This window comes from Jaculus jaculus, chromosome 9 (genome assembly GCF_020740685.1).
Source record: "Jaculus jaculus isolate mJacJac1 chromosome 9, mJacJac1.mat.Y.cur, whole genome shotgun sequence".
Lineage (NCBI taxonomy): Eukaryota > Metazoa > Chordata > Mammalia > Rodentia > Dipodidae > Jaculus > Jaculus jaculus.
The window spans coordinates 107,970,711-107,991,861 of NC_059110.1; the positions used below are offsets into that span (position 1 = coordinate 107,970,711).

General features: G+C 48.0%; 1 protein-coding gene across 2 annotated transcripts; it reads left to right on the forward strand.

Moving 5' to 3' along the window:
* Positions 1–1,393: 1,393 nt before the first annotated feature.
* Positions 1,394–16,187, forward strand: Phb1 (prohibitin 1). 2 transcript variants are annotated; one of them, XM_045159708.1, is made up of 7 exons: positions 1,394–1,457; positions 3,500–3,614; positions 6,128–6,289; positions 8,511–8,653; positions 8,830–8,946; positions 13,335–13,430; positions 15,027–16,187. In XM_045159708.1, the coding sequence occupies exons 2-7, from the start codon at positions 3,527–3,529 to the stop codon at positions 15,237–15,239; spliced, it is 819 nt and encodes a 272-aa protein (XP_045015643.1). In that variant the 5' UTR covers positions 1,394–1,457; positions 3,500–3,526; the 3' UTR covers positions 15,240–16,187. The 2 variants fall into 2 exon arrangements, with proteins under 2 accessions (XP_045015643.1, XP_045015644.1); XM_045159709.1 differs by lacking the exon at positions 8,830–8,946.
* Positions 16,188–21,151: the final 4,964 nt, after the last annotated feature.

Here is a 21,151-nt window from a genome sequence, read left to right on the forward strand (position 1 = left end):
GAGAACAGAAGCATACCAAAATGGGAAAGAATCAAATCCTGTTAGTATCCAGAAATGGGCCCAGTATTGTTAAAATTAATTTTCACTCATCATTTGTGTGGTATCCTATGTAAGAATACAAAAACTGGGCCTGGGGAGATGGCTCAGCAGTTAAGGAACTTGCCTGCCAGGCCTACAGACCCATGTTTGACTCTCATAAGCCAGGCAAGAGAAAGGTCACAGATGCCCATTAGTGGTGGCACAAGGAGTTTGTTTGCAGTGACTGCAGCCCTGGCACGTCAATTCTCTCTCTCTGGGAAAAAAAAAAATTAAATGTAGGGGCTGGAGAGATGGCTTAGTAGTTAAGGTGGTTGCTGGCAAAGCAAAGGACCCACATTCTATTCCCTAGAACCCACCTAACGCCAGATGTTCAAGGTGACACATACAACTAGAGTTCATTGCAGTTCATTTGAGCTAGGAGGGCCTGGCTTACCCATTCTCTTTCTCTATCTACCTACCTACCTACCTACCTACCTACCTACCTACCTATGTATCTGCCTTTGCCTCTTTCTCGAATAATTAAATAAATAAAATACTTTAAAAATATAATTAGGCCAGGCTTGGTGGGTGGGGCACGCTTTTAATCCCAGCAATCGGGAGGCAGAGGTAGGAGGAATGCCTGAGAATGCATACTAAATTCTAGGTCAGCTTGGGCTAGAGCGAGACCTTACCTCAAAAACCACCAAAAAGTAAAAATAAATTTAAAAGGAAGCAGCAGCCGCAATAAGTGACAAAAATAAACTGAGGGGGAAAAATTTTATAATACAGGGCTGGAGAGATGGCTTAGCGGTTAAGGCACTTGCCGGAGAAGCCTATAGACCCAGGTGGATTCCCCAAGACCCAGGTAAAGCCAAATGCACGAGGTGGCACACGTGTCTGGAGTTCCTTTGTAGTGGCTACAGGTCGTAGCGCGCTCATTTTCTATCTGCTTATTTCTCTCTCTCTCTAATAAAGAAAAAAAAAACCTCCGTTCATCAGTTACTTCAACACATTTTCTGAAGTGCCCACGTGTACACTTTATCACAAATCTTTCTGTGTCACCTTCCTACCCGGGGCCCTGAGGATCCTCTCTTCCAGCAGTCTCGGGAACTTATACTAAACAGGCACGTGCGTTTATTCCTAAGGAACTACAGTCCCCAAAAGGCATTGCGGCAACATCCCACCAGTTACCACCAAAGAGAAAAGAGTTTTCTGCGCGGGACAGCCGCTGCATGGCCTTTTGGGAATTGTAGTTCCCCTACCAAAAGCCATAGAGCCAGAGGAAGGCTATAAACCACGCTTCCCAGAACTCACCGCGCTCCGCCCGGCCAATCGAGAGCTAGAGTGTTGGAGAGAGGGTGGTGGAAGGGGAGGAGCTTTTTGGCGCACGCGCAGTATGCGTAGTTGGGGAATTCATGTGGAGGTCAGAGTGAAAGCAGGTGAGAATTGTGGTGGGCGCTTCTGGTCTGTATCTGGCAGCTTTTGCAGCTTTCTGTTGTCCTTTAGGCACGTTGCGCGAGCAGGGTGCATGCATGTTACAGAGTTTGTGGGAAAGAGGAAAGTTGCTGAGTCCAGGACCGGCCAGGGGTTGTGCAGGGGGAGGGAGGTGTGTATGGGGGAAGGGTAAGGAAAAATCCAGAAGCTATTAGAAATGGAGAGGGTTGGTGTCCTGGTGTCAGGGAAGGAAAGTAAATGCGCGTGGAGAAAACCCGGTGATCTTGGAGTGGCGGTGTAAAGGAAAGGAGGGAAGATTTCGGAAGGGAGCGACGTCGGCGGTGGGGCGGGGCATTCAAAAGTTCAAGGTTGGGTGGGTTGTTTCTACTTATCTCACTGTGTGTTCCCAGCCACCCGGCCGCAGCTCCACCTCCAGTCCCGAAGAGCTCTGCTTCACTGCGCCCCTGCCAGCTCCCGTTTCTTAATAAGTCATTCTTTTTTAAAATTAAATTAAATTTACTTATTTGAGGGAGATAGAGAAAATGGGTACGCTAGGGCCTCCAGCCATTGCAAACGAGGGCTTAGCGATTAATGTGCTTGCCTGCAAAACCAAAGGATCTAGGTTCGATTCCCCAGGACCTATGTAAGCCAGCTACACAAGGTGGCACATGTGTCTGGAGGCCCTGGTGCACCCATTCTCTCTCTCTCCCTCTGCTTCTTTCTGTCTATCTCTCAAATAAATAAAAATACTAAAACAAAAATATATTCTTTTTGGTTTTTCGAGGTAGTGTTTCACTCTAGCTCAGACTGACCTAGAATTCACTCTATAGTCTCAGAGTGGCCTTGAACTCATGGCAATCCTCCTACCTCTCTTGGGATTAAAGGCATGCACCACCATGCTTGGCTAAAAATCTTTTTATTATTTATTTGCAAGCAGAAAGAGAGGGAGAGAATGGGCATGCCAGGCTGCAGATGAAGTCCAGATGTGTGCTTCACTTTGTGCATCTGGTTTTGCGTGGGTGCTGGGGAGTTGAACCTGGGCTGGGCTGTCAGGCTTTGCAAACAAGTGTGTCTAACCGCCAAGACAGCTCTCTAGCTCCAGTAACAAGGCATTCTTATATAAGGGTGTTGAGAAGTGGTATGGTGAGGAATTCAGCTGAGCCTTCTAGAATTCGACCTCTGGGTTCTAAATCTTGATACTGCCACTTAATATTTGTGTGATCTTGGCCTCCTCAATGTAACCAATCCCTCTGAGCCTCAGTTTCCCCATCTGCAATTATCTGTATAGAGTGAAGATTAAGAAAACTGCCTAATAGCAGGGTGTGGTAGCACGTGCCTTCAATTTCAACACTGGGGAGGCAGGGGTAGGAGGATCACTTGAGAGTTTGAGGCCACCCTGAGACTACATAGTGAATTCCAGGTCAGCCTGGGCTAGAGTGAAACCCTACCTCAAGGGGGGGGGGGGAACTGCCTAATTTAAATGTTCACAGTCACGATTATTTGTTATTGGCATCTCAGTTGTAACACATTCTTTGAGTTATTTTTCCAAACCCACATTGCACAAAACTAACAGCACACACAGCCTCTCTCTCTTGGGGCCTGTTTGTCTAGGAAATGGAAGTGTGGTTTACTATGATGCCTCATTCCCATGACAGCCAAATGTCCCAGACTCCTGAGTGGTTGAAAAGAAACCACAAAAACAAAAAGTGGAGTGCTTAGCCGGGCATGGTGGCACATGCCTTTAATCCCACCACTTGGGAGGCAGGGGTAGGAGGATTGCCATGAGTTAGAGGCCACCCTGAGACTACATAGTTTGGGGGGGGGGGAACCTACCTTGAAATAAAGAAAAACAAAACAAAAAAAAGTAGACGACTTGATGCTACACTTTGGGAGATGTTGAAGGCTTATTATGGGGTGCCCAGTTACAAGTTAGAACTCTCGGGAATAGGGCATGGATACTTAGTTTGAGGAGTGAATGCTGCGTCTCAGTTGTTTTCTTTTAAGGATTTGGAGTTGTCATCTTGTTTTGTTTTTACCTCTTCTTTAGGTGTGAGTGGGTCCAACTGAAGGAAAAATGGCTGCTAAAGTGTTTGAGTCCATCGGCAAATTTGGCTTGGCCTTAGCGGTTGCAGGAGGCGTGGTGAACTCTGCCTTATATAATGGTGAGGCCCTAGGTGGGGGCAGCTTCCGGAAGATTTCTGCTGGTCTATATGCCCATTTGACTTTTTTGGGGAGACAGGGGTGTTCATGGTAGAGTCTCACTCTAGCTCAGGCTGCCTTGGAATTCACTATGTAGTCTCAGGGTGGCCTCAAACTCACAGTGATCCTCCTACCTTTGCCTCCTGAGTGCTGTGATTAAAGGTGTGCGCCACCACACCTGGCTCAACATTTTTTATTGTACCTGCCAAAGAGTTCCAGCTCAGTTGCTGATTGGGTGTTTGTAGATGCTCTAGCCATTGGAGGTGATGCTGTCACCTGCATTGTCAGATTTGATCCCCTTGGTGTGCAGCTTGTCCTTTGTTTGTTTGCTTGTCATCTTCCCTTCAGGGTCTCCATCTAGCCCAGGCTAATCAGACTTCACCCTGTAGTCTCAGGGAGTCCTTGAACTCACAGCAATCCTCCTACCTCCGCCTCCCAAGTGCTGGGATCAAAGGCAAGTGTCACCATGCCCAGCTCTTGTTTTTTTGTTTTTTAAGGCTTTCTATTTGTTTATTAGAGACAGAGGAAGAGAGTGAGTGTGTAAGGATAGGTGCACCAGGGCCTTCAGCTATTGCAAGTGAACTCCAAGACACATGCACCACCATTTGCATCTGGCTTACCTGGGACCTGGAGAATCAAATCTGGGTCCTTAGGCTTCGCAAACAAGTGCCTTCAGCCATTCCTCCAGCTTTTTGTTTGTTTGTTTTTGTTTTTGGCTTTTCAAAGGTAGGGTCTCACTCTAACCCAGGTTGATCTGGAATTCACTATGTAGTCTCAGGGTGGCCTCAAACTCATGGCTAACCTACCTCTGCCTCCCGAGTGCTGAGATTAAAGGTGTGTGCTACCACACCCAGCTCCTCTTTTTTTTTTTTTTTGTTTAAGACTGGGGCTGGAGGAATGGCTTGGTGGTTTAGGCATTTTCCTGCAAAGCCAAAGGACCTAGATTCAATTCCCCAGGACCCACGTAAGCCAAATGGACAAGGTGGGACATGTGTTTGGAGTTTGTTTGCAGTGGCTAGAGGCCCTACCACACCCATTCTCTATGTTTCTTTCTTTTCTCCCTCTCTCTCTAATAAATAAATGAAATGAAGCCAGGTGTGGTGGCACACGCCTTTAATCCTAGCACTCAGGAGGCAGATGGAGGAGGATCACCGTGAGTTCAAGGCCAGCCTGAGACTGCATAGTGAAGTCCAGGTCAGCCTGGGCCAGAGTGAGACCCTATCTAGAAAAAAAAATAAGCAACTGAAAAGAGCACTTCTGAATTTTAGGTTTCCCATAGTGAGGACACTGCTTCTAGGGGCAGTGGGTCATATTGGAGCCAGTGTGTACATGCAGTATGGTGAAGAGCTCATGAATTATAGAATCTTGGTGAAGTGATTACCGGAATTGTGTTGGTGGGAGTTTGTCGATAGGATGGTTAATCAAATTCATTCAGAGGTCAATTCTTTTTTTTTTTCTTTTTTTTTTTTAAGAAAATAAATAGTGTTTTATTAACTACCACACTGTTATAATACACTTTAAACGTACAGTAAGGTAGCCTTTAAATCTGAGGTGGTCTTAATGATAACAAATTACAAATTTTTGAAATTGGTGAACTGCTGCAGTTACAGGTATACATTTATGGAAATTGAATAGTTCTTACAAGACCAGCAGCATAACTGTATTTTGTACATTTTTAATTGAAAATATAAACAATAATTAAAAAATAAAAAGAAAATACCAGCATAATAAAAAAACATAACAATTCTCAATTAAATGTACTGGATACATATAAATTTTAAGGGAAGAAGCGAAAGAGGAGAATGGTTGATATTTAAATGCAGACTGTCTACCTAGACCAAAAAAAAAAAAACCTTAAAATAATCATAAAACCTCTAGTTTCTATGACTATATCCATATGGTTGAAGTATTGTCACTATGGAAGTGATTTTGTTGTTTGCATATGTTATACTTTACTGGTAATTTACATGATGGCTTTTAAAGCCCTGGTGGACATGTTTTCAGAAACAAGATCGGATAAGAATCACTGTTAAGATGCAGTACATCTTTTTTGTTTGTTTTTGGTCCAGAGGTCAATTCTTTTTCTTTTTTTTTTTTCTCTCTTTTCAAGATGTGGGTCTCATTCTATCCCAGGCTGGCCTGGAACTCACAGTGATCCTCCTACCTCTGCCTCCCAAGTGCTGGGATAAAGGAGTGCTCCACCACGCCTGGTCTATCAGCTACTCCTTGAAAGGAGAAAGGATGTTGAGAGCAGCCTGCTACTGAAATCCTTGCAAGAGACAAATGATTGCTTAGGTGTGTTAGAAACCTCAAGAAGCCAAAAGTGCAGGAAGATGCAGCAAAGAGAAGCTTAATAAATGATTAGAAAAGGGCAGAAATGTAAACTCCTGACACGGGTGAGGCCAGCCAACATCTTTCAAAGACATGCTCACAGACTCAAGGGGTTTTCTGACCTGTCATTTTTCTTTCTTCCTAGTGGATGCTGGGCATAGAGCTGTCATCTTTGACCGATTCCGTGGAGTGCAGGACATTGTGGTAGGGGAAGGGACTCACTTTCTCATCCCTTGGGTGCAGAAACCAATTATCTTTGATTGCCGCTCTCGACCACGGAATGTACCAGTCATCACTGGTAGCAAAGGTGGGTCTTGCCTGTGGTTAGGTAAAGTAGGAGGTGTGGAGAGGTGCTGTGCTTTTCTCTTGCCCCCAGAAGCATCTGTGGGATATCAGGATCCAAAGAGGTTAAGCCTCTCATTATAAGAACACCTGCTGTGGGGAGGGACAGTGCAGGTGGAAGACAACTTGCTACAAATTATAATGGCTCATGTATGAAAATGTTGCTGGGCATGGTAGCACACGCCTTTAATCCCAGTACTCAGGAGGCTGAAGTAGGAGGGATGCTATGAGTTAGAGGCCAACCTAAGACTACATAGTGAATTCCACATCAGCCTGAGCTAGAGTGAGACCCTACCTCAAAAAATAAACAGGCTGGAGAGATGGCTTAGTGCTTAAGGTGTCCTTGCCTGTAAAGCCAAAGCACCCAGGTTTCAAATCCCCAGGACCCATATAAAGCCAGATGCACAAGGTGATGCATGTGTCTGGAGTTTGATTGCAGTGGCTAGAGGCCCTGGAATACTCATTCTCTTCCCCTCTCCTTCTCTCTCAAATAAATAAAAAAAAAAAAAAACAACTAAAAACAAAGGGGCCGGTGAAATGGCCTAGCAGTTAAGGTGTTTGCCTCAGAAGCATAAGGACCCAGGTTTAATTCCCCAGGACCCACATAAGCCAGATGCACAAGAGGTGGATGCTTCTGGAGTTTATTTGCAGTGGCTAGAGGCCCTTGCGTGCCCATTCTCTCTATCTGCCTCTTTTCCCCCTCTCAAATCATCGTCATCATCATAATAATAAAATGTTTTTAGAAAATACCAGGCTGGAGAGATAGCTTAGCAGTTAAGGCACCTGCTACGAAGCCCAAAGACCCAGGTTCAGTTCCCCAGGACCCAACTAAGCCAAATGCACAAGGTGTGATACATGTGTATGGAGTTTGTTTCCAGCGGCTGGAGGCTCTGGTGCATCCATATTCTCTCTCTCTCTCCCTCTCTCTCAAATAAAAAGTTCAGAGCATGAGAGGACCGGGCCAAGGCCATGTGGGGTGCAGGAAAGTACCGAAGGGAAAAGTGTCAGCTGCGTATGTAATGACTGGCCTGCTTTCTGCCAAGAAAAGATGGGAGCAGTTTGAAGAAACATGGGTTTAACTTAAAAGCCTTCTTCTGAACTTTCCACCTGTTGGGGCTTCTTTCTGTACTGTCATACAGTTCTAAGGATGCATTATGTACGTGTTGGTTAAAACCTGGACAGGCGCCTCCAGAGAGCAGAGGCTTGTGTGGAGTTACACATTTCCCACCTCTGCTGGTGGCCAGGTCACTGCTGGTGGGGTGCTTGGTTCGTGGCGTGGATGGCTGCAAGCATAGTGTAGCTGTGCTTTAGCTCTGCACAGCCGTGAGTTGTCCAGGAGAAGGCAGATTCTCTCCTCAGGTGCTGGGCAAGCCTGTGGATAATCAGCCGTCTAAGCCCTCAGCATGCCAGTGGCCCACCTGCTGCCCTCAGACCCTGTACCAGACAGAACTCCTCACACACTGGGAGTACCAGAGTATCAGGTAGCAAGTGTACAGTGAGAGAATTTTAAGACCTCCTTAATTCTGTTGATTACGAGACAGTGCTCTCATATCTGACTTCTCCCTCGGTTTTCTGCACCATTCTCACAGTCAGGGAAATGAGCTCAGGTTGGCTAAGGCTTCACCTGGCTGCATCATGTGTGAGCAGCAGAGTGGGGTACAGCAGCCTGTGGGCCCCCAGCTGGTGCCGTCTTCACCAGACCCACAGTAAGCTGAGGCTGACTCTCAACTCGGTGCACACTCCAGGCCTTGGAAAGGCAGGCCTCACCCTAGAATCCATGGCGTTGGTTTGTGCGTTGTCTTGAAATGTTGAGTGTCTTTCCAAACCCTTTAAGCAGTCTTAGCTGCGGTGCTGCTCTGCTGGGTCCTCTGCCAAGGAGACCAGAACACAGCTGCTCCTTGCCTGTTTGAATTTATGGTAGGGGAAGTCACAGGAAAGGACACCTGTGGATTTTCTCTTGACATTTTTTATTTTTATTTATTTATGTATTTGTCAGAAGAAGAGGAAGACAGAGAGAGAATGGGCGTGCCAGGGCCTCCATCTACTGCAAACAATGCAGACGCGTGCACCCCTTGTGCATCTGGCTTACGTTCGAATCGAACCTGGGTCCTTTAGCTTTGCAGGCCAACACCTTAACCGCTTAGCCATCCCTTCTCTTAACTTTAATGTCTGTTCCTTACCCTAAGATTTGCAGAATGTCAACATCACACTGCGCATCCTCTTCCGGCCTGTCGCCAGCCAGCTTCCTCGAATCTACACCAGCATCGGCGAGGACTACGACGAGCGCGTGCTGCCGTCCATCACCACGGAGATCCTCAAGTCGGTGGTGGTGAGCGGACAGGACCCAGGGTCTTGAGTCCAGAACACAGCCCTAGAGGTCACTAGGTAGCAAGGAGAGCTTAGTCAGGGCTTGGTTAGGTTGGGGCTATTAATACAGTACGCCGCCAGTTCTTTTCTGCATCCCCGTTAACATGACCTGCTTTCTGCCCCTGCCTTTGGGACCAGGCTCGCTTTGATGCTGGAGAACTGATCACCCAAAGAGAGCTGGTCTCCAGGCAGGTGAGTGATGACCTCACAGAGCGAGCAGCAACCTTTGGGCTCATCCTGGACGACGTGTCCTTGGTAAGTTCCTGGGGAGGCTGAGGAGAAGGGACTGCCAAGTTCTTACTCGGGTGCCTGGCTCTGTTGCTGGGTAGTCACAGTTAGATTCTATGTCACACTTTTCTAGATGGGAGACTTGAACACATGGAATGTTCTTTTCTTTTTTTTTTGGGGGGGGGGGGTAGGGTCTCACTCTGGCTCAGGCTGACCTGGAATTCACTATGTAGTCTCAGGGTGGCCTTGAACTCACGGCGATCCTCCTACCTCTGCCTCCCGAGTGCTGGGATTAAAGGCATGCGCCACCACGCCCGGCATGGAACGTTCTTGATGCATGACCTTTTGTCTGCCACACACAGTTTTCTTAGAACCTCTGTTTGCCCCTAGCTGGTCTCTAACCAGCAAACTTGAGTGTTTGCGACGTGCCACAGAAAGCAGCCGATAGGCCTTCTTAGCACATACCTCCCAGCCTGACTCCTAGGAATTTCCCAACACTTCAGTGTTCAAAGCTCAGTAAAGTGAGTTCTGGGAACCCCAGTGAAAGGTGAGAGAGTGCAAAATGAATGGTTCTGTTCCTCAAGGCCTGGAAGGGGGCGGGGACATCTCTAAGGTGTAAGCGGGCCTCTTGAGACATGGTCGGTATTTATGTGACATTGAATGTCATAGCTCAGACAGAAAGCAATACAGGCAGGATAGCATTTCACATTGAGGGGAAGGGGTCGTGTTGCTAGATTCTCCGGGAAAAGTGCTTTGGGGTGATTTGTCCGAGTAGATGGCTTCCTGTTCAGTTCTTTAGAGCGTCCGCAGGGAAAGGCCGCCTCCCTGTGCATCTGTGCAGCTGTTTAAACACTGGTGCGGCTCCCCTCACCTTGGTCCTTCTGTTGCTCCTAGGGGAAGGACTGGGGCTCCCTCTACTGGCAGCATGCCAGGCTGCAGCCTTTGGCTCCTCTGCAGAGAGCCAGTCCCATGATCTCTCTCTCTTCCTCACTTAACTGATAACCCACGTACCTTGCCTTTAAGACTGCACAAAGTAAAAACCTAAGAGAAAACTTGGCATTTTGCTGGACTCCAACCACATACTCCATCCTGGGGAAATGTGGGCTGACCACAAGAAACCATATCTAAGAGGTGTGAGAATAAAATTAGATTTCCTGGGGAATTTGCTGCCCTCCGCTAGACCTTTTAGAAAGAAACTTTACTCCTTAATTACATACTTCATTTTTCATTTCTCAAGATTGTATTTTTGTGGGTTTTTTTTTTTTTATTTGAAAGAGAGAATGGGTATGCGAGGGCCTATAGCCACTGCAAACGAACTCCAGATGCATGTGCCACCCTGTGCATCTGGCTTACATGGGTCCTGGGGAATCAAACCAGGGTCCTTTGTGGTTTTGCAGACAAGCACTTAACTGCTACGCCATCTTTCCAGCCCAAGTTATGTTTTCTTTTTAATTTTTTTTCTTTAAAAAAAATTTTTTAGGGCTGGAGAGATGGTGTAGCGGTTAAGCGCTTGCCTGTGAAGCCTAAGGACCCCGGTTCGAGGCTCGATTCCCCAGGACCCACATTAGCCAGATGCACAAGAGGGTGCACGCATCTGGAGTTTGTTTACAGTGGCTGGAAGCCCTGGCGCGCCCATTCTCTCTCTCTCTCTCTCTCTCTCTCTCTCTCTCTTTGCCTCCTTCTCTCTGTCACTCTCAAATAAATAAAAATAAACAAAAAAAAACTTTAAAAAAAAAGTTTTTATTAACTTTCATGATTATAAAAAATATCCCATGGTAATAACCTTCCCTTCCCCCACTTTCCCCTTTGAAACTTCATTCTCCATCATATCTCCTCCTCATCTCTTTTATTTTGATGCCATGATCTTTTCCTCCTATTTTGATGGTCTTGTGTAGGTAGTGTCAGGCACTGTGAGGTCATGGATATCGAGGCCATTTTGTCTCTGCGGGGAGCACATTGTAAGGAGTCCTACCTACCCTTCCTTTGGCTCTTACATTCTTTCTGCCATTTCTTCCACATTAGACCCTGAGCCTTGGAAGGTGTGATAGAGATATTGTAGTACTGAGCACTGCGGTCATTTCTTTCCATTACCATGATACCTTCTGAGTCATCCCAAGGTCACTGTCATTTGAAAAGAGAATATTCTCTACGAAAAGTGAGAGTAGCATTAATATAAGGGTATGAACATTAAGAGAGGTGCTTATTGGTTTGATAAGCATAGCCAAGATTATATTTTCTTACCTGAGCTTTGAGCAAGAACTCAGACAGGGTCAAGCAAAGTAGTGCAGCGTCAGGGCGTGGTAGTGCGTGTCTTTAATCCCAGCACTCGGGAGGCAGAGGTAGTAGGATGTCTTGTGAGTTCAAAGTCACCCTGAGACTACATAGTGAATTCCAGGTCAGCCTAGGCTAGAGTGAGACCCTACCTTGGAGGGGAAAAAGAAAAGTAGTGTGCCTTCATTGTGAGACCTGGTCAGGCATGTTAGTACATACCTGTAACCTCAGTACTTGGGAGACTGAGATAGGAGGATTGCCATGGATTTGGAGCTTGCCTAGGTGACAGAGTGAGAACTTGTCTCAATGAAGACTTAGGAGTGGGGCTGGAGGGATGGCTTAGCGGTTAAGGCGCTTGCCTGCAAAGCCAAAGAGCCCAGGTTTGATTCCCCAGGACATACGTAAGCCAGATGCACAAGGTGGCACATGCATCTAGGGTTTGTTTACAGTGTCTGAAGGCCCTGGCCTGCCCATTCTCTCTCTCTCCCTCTTTCTATCTTTCTCAAATAAATAAATCCACCAAAAAGATTCTACTTTAAAAAATAATAGTAAAAATAAAGACTCAGGAGTGCAGTGTTTAGAGTTCTGGAAGAAGGCTGGATAAATGGCCCAGCTGTTAAAGGAGCTTGCTTGGGAAACCTGACTGCCTGATTTCTAGTCCCCAGTAAAGCCAGATGCACAAAATGGCATGTGCATCTGAAGTTTGCTTGCAGTGGTAGGAGGCCCTGGTGTGTTCATATTCTCTCTTCCCCTCCCTTGCAAATGAATTCATAAAGTATTTTAAAAATTAAAAAAAAAAAAAAACTTGGGCTGGAGAGGTTGCTAGTGGTTAAGGCGCTTGCCTGCGAAGCCTAGGTCCCAGGTTCGATTCCTCAGTACCCACATAAAACCAGATGCACAAGGTAGCACGTGTGGCTAGAGTTTGTTTGCAGTGGCTAGAGATCCTGGTGCATCCATTCCCCCCCGCTCACTCTCTCGCTCTGTCTCAAATAACTAAAATTCAAAAAAAAGAAAAGAAAAAAAAAAAGAAAGCCTTGAAATCTATGGAGGCAGTGAGGCCAGGATTTACTTTTCCAAACTTTGAGGCTGCTTATATTTTTTAAGACCAGAGATTGGGAGGATGAAGGAGGAAATGAATCTCACTGATAGTGAGACCGATGCTCTTCTTCGCTTGTGCCTGCTTTTTCAGTAGAAAGCTAGATGGAGTAAATTGCTCTGGGCTTGGCCTTACGAGCTCTGAGGTCTGTTTCCATTGTCTGTACTATCTTTAGAGACAGTCGCTTCAGCCAAGTCCCAGTTATTTATGTGATTAGGGAATGTCTGGGGTTAATCATACTTCAACCCGCGCTCTGGCCAATGGCTTTCCCTGCCTTCTCTTTCTTTTAAACCCTTTACCAGAACCACGTGTGTATGTTGGGGGTGCCATGATTTGTGCTCCACCTTCGCTGCCTTCCTGTTAGGGCTGGAGGTGCAGTGAGCAAGAAGTGGACTGGTTAATCCATCAGGAGAGAGCCACAGGCTTGTGAATCCCTGGCAACCAGCTCCATCATCCACCTTTGGTGTCTTAACCTGCCGCATGGCCTCTCCCGGGTGTTGAAACAGGGCATTAGAGAAGCCTAAAAGAGCAGTAGTCAGTGATGGAGGTCCTGGAGCCCACGAGTCTCCTAGGGAGGAGATGCAGTAGCCACCTCCTAGTGCCTATAGGCCCCAACCAAAAGCCTCAGTCAAACCAGGTGTGGTGGCGCACACCTTTCATCCCAGCACTCAGGAGGCAGAGGTAGGAGGATAGCCATGAGTTCGAGGCCAGCCTGAGACTACATAGTGAATTCCAGGTCAGCCTGGGTAGACCCTACCTCAAAAATCCTTTCCCCACCACCACCAAAAAAAAAAGCCTCATTCACTATGGTTTGCATGGAATGCCCACAGCAAGGATGGCAGAATGTTGTGTGGCACAGCATGGGCAGCAGAACAACCTGACGTGTGAACTTGGGGTGAACGAGAAGGTGGAGATGAAGGGGTGTCTCCCAGTGCCTCCAGCTGCTAGAGCCATTCCTGGCCTCTTCATTGCAGCAGCAGGGAGGCCTCCCAGCAACGCTGTCTAAGCAATTACCCGGCCTCAGCTTGTGCTCACTGTCTCCCCTTAGACACATCTGACCTTCGGGAAGGAGTTCACAGAAGCTGTGGAAGCCAAACAGGTGGCTCAGCAGGAAGCAGAGAGGGCCAGATTTGTGGTGGAAAAGGTGAGCATCCAACCAGATGGCAGGCGCTCCCTCCCTTTCTCCTGTGCTTGGCTTCTCCATCTGCTGGGTGGCCTGGAAATTCATCGTCTGTCAACTCTTCTTCCGGGATAACCGGAAGAGGATTGAGGGACTTTGCTGCAGCAATTGCTTCCAGAGTCTTTGGGGATTAGTCAGGAATATGTGAAGTTATGTTCTTAAGTCACCAATGGGTAATTTTTTTTTCTACCTGTCCAAGATCAAAAACCTTCTCCTATAAATAAAAAATGTTATTCCTGGAATAAGTTCAGCTTTGCTGAGAAGTCATTTTTAATCGTGGGTTACATAGTGAAACTGACTGTAAAACAAGATCAAACTGTGCCAGATGTGCTGTCGTCACTGGATCTTGTTTTCCCATCACTAAATCCATCCAGATGTGTCGGTGGTGGAGCACGTCTTCACACGGCAGCCTGGCCATCGGGGCGGTTGTAAAGACTGCTTGCTGTCCCTTTCTCCTCACCAGCAGCTTTCCTAAGCCAGCACCGTTCAGGCCTCAGAACCAGGGAGAAGAGGGATTTAACTTGGGGACAGGAGCACCGTTTGCAGGAGCTTGTCATACTTTGAGTCTGCAGAGCCTGTAGCAAGTCTACCACCACCCACGGATTCTGTGTGCTGTCACCCTCGCTGCGGCTGTGGCCTAGTGGTGGAATGCCTCCTAGGATGTGTGAGGCTCTGAGCTCTTGTCCTGAGTATCAAAGCAGAAGGCGGGCAGGTTGCTGTACGTTTATTTCACAGCCTCAGGATGGAACTCTCTCCTCCCCCCAGCTGAACTGGTTTATTTATTTATTTATTTATTTATTTATTTTTGTGGTGGTGGTTGTTTGCTTTAATTTTTTTTGAGGTAGGGTCTCACTCTAGCCCAGGCTGACCCCAGCACTCACTCTGTAGTCCCAGGGTAGCCTTGAACTCATGCCAATCCTCCTAGCTCTGCCTCCCATCCTCCTAGCTCTGCTGAGTGCTGGGATGAAAGGCTAAAGCTCTGCTGAGTTTTTTTCTTTTGGTTCGGTTTTCCTAAACAGTCACTCTGTACTCTTGACTGGCTGAGTGATCCTCCTACCTTCTGCTTCCTGAGTGCTGGGGGTACAGGCATGAAGCCACCACTCTTCCTTTGACTTGGGACTACAGGCAAAGATGAACCCCAAGGATTGATTCACATTTTTTATTTTGGTGGGGTTTTTTTTTTTGGTTTTTTTTGAGGCTGACTTGGAATTCACTGTGTAGTCTCAGGGTGGCCTTGAACTCATGGCAGTCCTCCTGCCTCTGCCTCCCGAATGCCGGGATTAAAGGCGTGTGCCACCATACCCAGCCACATTTCTTTTTTTTTTTTTTCTCTCTCTCTTTTCCATGGCCGTGGATGGGAAAAGAGGCATTTGATAGATTGCTAGTGAAGTATAAGACATAAGGTCAGGTGTATAATGCGCTTAGTGGCTTTAACACAAGGGAAGGGAGCCCCCAGTTCCTTGGTGACCCTGTGAGGGCAAGTTAGTCGGTCGTAGTTGGGCCTGGCATGCACACCCTCCGCTGTGTTCTTGGTCTGTCTCTACCTCCTCTCCTTTGTAGGCTGAGCAGCAGAAGAAGGCAGCCATCATCTCTGCCGAGGGCGACTCCAAGGCAGCCGAGCTGATCGCCAACTCCCTGGCCACTGCGGGGGACGGCCTCATCGAGCTGCGCAAGCTCGAGGCTGCCGAGGACATCGCGTACCAGCTCTCTCGCTCCAGGAACATCACCTACCTGCCGGCCGGGCAGTCCGTACTCCTGCAGCTGCCCCAGTGAGGCCCGCCCTGCCTGAGCCTCCTCGGCTCCCGACCTCCGGGCCACAGCCCTGATGGTTCTGAACACCACCACCGTCCTCCTGTCCCCACCTCAGAAATCACTGTGAAATTTCATGATTGGCTTAAAGTGAAGGAAATAAAATCAAATCACTACAGATACCTAATTATCAAATGAAACTTTCATTGCTCCCATATCCATCTGCCTTTTCAGACACTTTCCTACCCATGATTGCCAGGTGCTGACACAGAGTGGCTTTTGGGCCCTTCTGGGCCTGCTGGCACTGCGGCTTAGGCACTGGCAATTGGCAAAAGAAAGGGCAGGGCAGTGTGCACTGTGGTCGCAGAGCACAGCTGGCAGCCCAAGCAGACCTGTAGCCCCCGCCCCCCCCCCCCTCCCGTGATTCCTTGAAGATTTGAGGACAGTGGCACCTGCAGCAGCGCCAGGAAGGCAGCCCCGTTTTCCCAGCCCTCCAAGCACAGATGCAGCTGCAGGGGCTCATAGAGGAAGTGCTCCGTCTTAACCGTAGGGCGGACTCCCTCTAACTGCGACCGACCGGCGGAAGCAGGTGTGTGTGAAAGGGCACAGGATGATGAATCTGCCCCTGCTGAGGTGGGTGGGCTTGATTTTGCTGCCCCCCAGAGTCCTAAAGCTGGGATGGACTTGGATAGTACGAGGGGCCTGGACTGAGATGTGAGTCCTATAGAAGACTTCCTGTCCACACACACACACACACACCCCAACCTTGGTCCTCAAATACCCAAAGGGATTCCGACTTGAAGAATTGCATCCTGCCGGGGCCAAACACCTGCCAAGGACGTGTGCACCCTGCCTGCCTCGCTCCCTCGCCAGAGACTGCCCGTCCTTGGGCCTGTGTGCTGCTGCTCCAAGGAAGCATTTGTGGGAAGAAAACGTGAAAACTGCTGTCAATAAAATGACACCCAGACCGTCCAGCTGTCTTTGGAGTTTCGTGTGTTTGGGGAGCCGGGGGAACACAGTGTCCCAGCAGTTCTTGTTTGTGCACATTTGCATCACCAGCTGGGATACTGTCCAACAAAGCAGAAGATGTTTTGGTCTCAGAAAATGTTCACTTCGTTCCAACCTTACTGGTATCAAACCTTGAATGAGCTTTGTCTTCACAGGAAGGAAGGGAGGGAGAAAAGGTGGCTAGCTTTCCACTGCTAGGGCGGGAGAGATGGCTTAGCAGTTAAGGTACTTGCCTGTGACACCTGAGGGCCCAGATTTAGCTCCCCAGTACCCACATGGCAACAGTGCTCCCTGGTGGGAGGTAAGTGGTTGGTATTAGAGACCTGTGATGCCCAAAGCCTCTGTTTTGATTTTTGTACATTGGCTTGGCTTGCTTGCAGTGAGCTATTTGGCTGATGTCGGAACAAACTGGGAATTCCTTGGCATCTGAGAGGGACCAAATTCATGCATGTTGGATTGTGAAGAGAGAACAGACCCTAGAATTAGGTGAAACTGTCACCCACCGGTCTCGTGCTTTTAGAATCAAGGCAGACTCTCTTTGCTTGCAAGTAAGTAATTTTAAACAAAGATCCAGGTGAGGTGGCGCACACCTTTAATTCCACCACTTGGGAGGCAGAGGTAGGAGGATCACTGAATTCAAGGCCAGCCTAAGACTACATAGTGAATTCCAGGTCAGCCTGGGCTAGAGTGAGACCCTACCTTGAAAAACAAGGAGAAAGGTAGATTTTCGCTCTCTGCCTCTTTCTCTCAAATAAATTTAAAAATATGTATTTTATGGCCGGGTGTGGTGGCACACACCTTTAATCCCAATACTCAGGAGGCATAGGTAGGAGGATCACCATGAGTCCCAGGCCACCCTGAGACTACCTAATGAATTCCAGGTCAGCCTGGGCTAGCGTGAGACTCTACGTTGAAAAACCAAAAGAAAAATATATATACACGTGTGTGTGTGTGTGTGTGTGTGTGTGTGTGTGTGTGTGTATGTATGTATATATATATATATATATATATATATATATATTTTTTTTTTTTTTTTTTTTTTTTTTAAGGGGGAGGCTGGGGAGAGATGGCTTAGCAGTTAAGGTGTTTGCCTGCAAAGCTAAAGGATCTCTGTTCAACTCTCCAGGACCCACACAAGCCAGATGCACAAGATGACGCATGTGACTGGAGTTCATTTGCAGTGGCTGGAGGCCCTGGTGTGCCCATTCTCTCTCCGTGTCACTTTCTCTCAAGTAAATAACTAAAAATACATATTTAAAAGAAAAAGGTAGAAACTGCAGTAAGCAAGCACACCGCTTGCCTTTCTCAGTCTTCAGAAGACAGTTCTTCAGGCAGTTCTCTGACCTAAGACCCTGCACGTCCTCTCCCAGAGGACCAGGCTGGACAGCTGGGAAAGAGGGGTTCAATGCACAGATGGCGGGTGGAACTGAGGACCGCGTTCTCCCAGCACCATAGACCTTTCCCAGAGCCTTGGCAGAATCTGGTCTCTTCCCTCCCTCCCTCAGTAGTGGCCGACTGATGGAATCCTGGCCCCTCACTGCACCTGAGCGGTCTCCATGAAGCCACTTTGCTGCGTCCCCACCACCACCACCCAGACCCAGCTCTTCCCGTGTGTTTGCTGAAGGAGTGGGAAGTCTGCAGCAGAGTCCTGAATAAGTCCCAGATCAGCTTCCACCCTGCAGCCTCTTCCTCCTCCTCTGCCATTTATTGCTTGCCTACCCTTGGGGGGGGGGTGCTCCGGAGGCTCCTCTCTATCCCCTAGGCCCTTTTAAGGAGCCCTTGTGTTTCCTACATTTGGCCTGGAGATTGGGTTTCATCCTCCAGGTGTCCCGGAGCCGTGCGTTGGAAAGCTGCTTGCGCGGTGTCTGGCTTCCTTCTGCCTCGGTGCAGCTCGTAGGGTGGCCGGCTGGCCAGTCCCCTGCTGGCTCTGGGTCAGGGGTAGCAGAGGCACATTCCCAGTGGCAGCCTCAGGGGACCTAAACTCTGTAATTCTTTTCACAGCGTGAAGAGCTAGCTGTTAAGTGGTTTCTCTGCCCCAGAGCCCCCTGATGGCTCTGAGTTTCTCAGGGGCTGTCACAATGGCCCTTTATCAAGGCCAGTCTTTGGATCTCCTGGCCTGGGTAGGAAGAGAGCAGGAAGTATCTTCCTTCTCCTTCAGCCTGGCTGAATAGCTCCCTTGTTTAAGCTGGGAAGTGTCACATGCTGGGAAATGGATCCTGAACCGGGAAGGGAGCGAAAAACCCTCAGAGGCATGTCATTGTCCTCGCCTCTGCAAGCTGGCTTATTGCGGTCCACTCCAGATGGGTTTATTTGAAAGATGGGAAAGAAAACAGACTACTCACCAAATTCTGGCTCAGTAAATGTCATCCTTATTATTACTTTTTCGAGGTAGGGCTTTACTCCAGTCCAGGCTGACCTGGAATTCACTATGTAGTCTCAGGGTGGCCGCAAACTCACAGTGATCCTCCTAACTCTGCTCCCGAGTGCTGGGGTTAAGGGGGTGCACCGCCACCCCGGCTGTTTTATTTTTTACAATTGACAACTTCCATAATTTTTTTTTTTAGAGGTAGGGTCTCTCTCTAGCCCAGGCTGACCTGGAATTCACTAGGTAGTCTCAGGGTGGCCTCGAACTCATGACAATCCTCTTACCTCTGCCTCCCTAGTGATGGGATTAAAGGCGTGTGTCACCATGCCCAGCGAAGACTACAGTTTGAAGCAAGGTGTGGACAAAAAGCAGGGAAGTCAGATACAGCCCCTGTGACCTTCACACCCAGGTTATTCCCATCCAGGGTGGTGGCTTCACCTGTAATTATTGGCAGGTGGCAAAGGTCAGGGGGAGGTCCTAATTGCATTAGAATGGCAGGGTATTTGCAAGTTGGGTGTGGTGGTACATTCCTGTAACCTACTTTTGAGGAGTGGGAGCTGGAGGATCAAGGCCATCTTTGGCTGCACAGTGAATTCAAGGATAGTCTGGGCTACATGAGATCCTGTCTCAAAAAACAAAATATGGAGAGTGGAGTTGTGAAGGGGAAAGTGAGGGGGGGGGAATGATCATGGTTTATAATTATGGAAGCTGTTGAGCCGGGTGTGGTGGCGAACATCTTTAATCCCAGCATTCAGTGACCCTCCTACCTCTGCCCCCCCCTCCAAGTACTGGGATTAAAGACATGCACCATCACATGTGGCAGTTTTCTATTTATTTTTGTTTTGTGTTTTTGAAGTAGGGTTTCACCCATCTCAATCTGCTTTTGAATCAGATTTCTCTGAGTCTAGCAGAGCACCCACTAATACCAACGTCTTGATCAGTTCCACAGAATTGCATCTCCCTCCAGGTGGAGCCTGTCCCCTCGCAGCTGCCTGCAGCTCACTCTCCAGTATCTGTCTGGGCCACCTCTCTGCTCTTTCCTTTCTCCTTCCATTCCTGCCCTCTCCCTGCCCTAAACCCGGCTTACAGTCCGCTTTTCCAGTGCTTCACCTCTGGCTGCCTTTGTGGAAGCCTTGATTGTGGAAGCCATGGTGGCGCACTCAGGAGGCAGAGATAAAATAATCACCATGAGTTCGAGGCCACCCTCAGACTACATAGTGAATTCCAGGTCAGCCTGAGCTAGAGTGAGACCCTACTTCGAAAAACTAAATAAATAAATAAATAAAATAAAGAGACATCAACCCTGGAGCTCTGGCAACACTAGGATTGAGAACTGAATGGAGAAGGAGGACAGAGGCTTGCCCCAGCCGGGAGATGCTTGGGTGCCTTGGCAAAGGCCAGATGAACATAGTTGGAAGAGAGATCAGATGGAAATGTACTGGGCCTGGGGAAACCAGTGTGCAACTGGACAGGCACACCCTTGCCTCTGACACCGGGTGGATCGAGGAGGGGTTTCTCTCATACCCTCTCTAATTAAGTAACTTCTAAGCCCACAGGGCCAGGCCACTGTGGAGAGTTGAAGGCTGTTATCACCCTTGAAGGTGAGGATAGACCACCTGCATGAGCCTGAAAACCCTTGATGAGTGAAAGCCTGGGACCATCTAAGTTAGAGTACAAGCACTTCAGGATCCAAAGGACCCCAGTTCGATTCCCCAGGGTCCACATAAGCCAGATGCACAAGGTGGTGTATGTGTCTGGAGTTTGCAGTGGCTGGAGGCCCTGGTGTGCCCATTCTCTCCCTCTCTCTCTTTCTCTCAAATAAATAAAAATACTTTTTTAAAAAATGACATCAAATTCCAATTTCAGTGTCTATAGCAGAGTTTTTTTTGGAACATAGCTATCTATGTTCCTATGTGCTACAACCAGAGCATAAACCTATGGTCCTTAAAGCCTAAAATACTATCTGTCCCTGAAAAGCTTCTGACCCCTGACTTAGGCTTTTAATAGTCTCAAAAAGGGAAGAATCTGGAAACTTCAGGTACCAGGAGGGGTTGGGAGCTCTGTCAGCTACCAGTACGTGGTCACCAGAGTGATCCTCCTACCTTGGCCTCTGAGTGCTGGAATTAAATGTGACACCTGGCTACCATTTTTTGTTCATTTTTATTTATTTATTTGAGAATGACAGACAGAGAGAGAAAGAGGCAGATAGAGACAGAGAGAGAATGGGCATGCCAGGGCCTCCAGCAACTGCAAACGAGCTCCAGATGCATGCGCCCCTTGTGCATCTGGCTAATGTGGGTTCTGAGGAATAGAGCCTCGAACTGGGGTCTTTGGCTTCATAGGCAAGCGCTTAACTGCTAAGCCATCTCTCCAGCCCCACCTTTTTAAAAAAATATTTTTTATATATTAGAGAAATAATGGGCAAGCCAGGGTGCAAATGAACTCCAGACACTATGCCATCTTGTGCATCTGGTTTACATGGGTACTGGAGAGTTGAACCTAGGTCCTTAGGCTTCACAGGCAAGTGCCTTAACCACTAAGCCATCTCTCCAATAACCCCTCC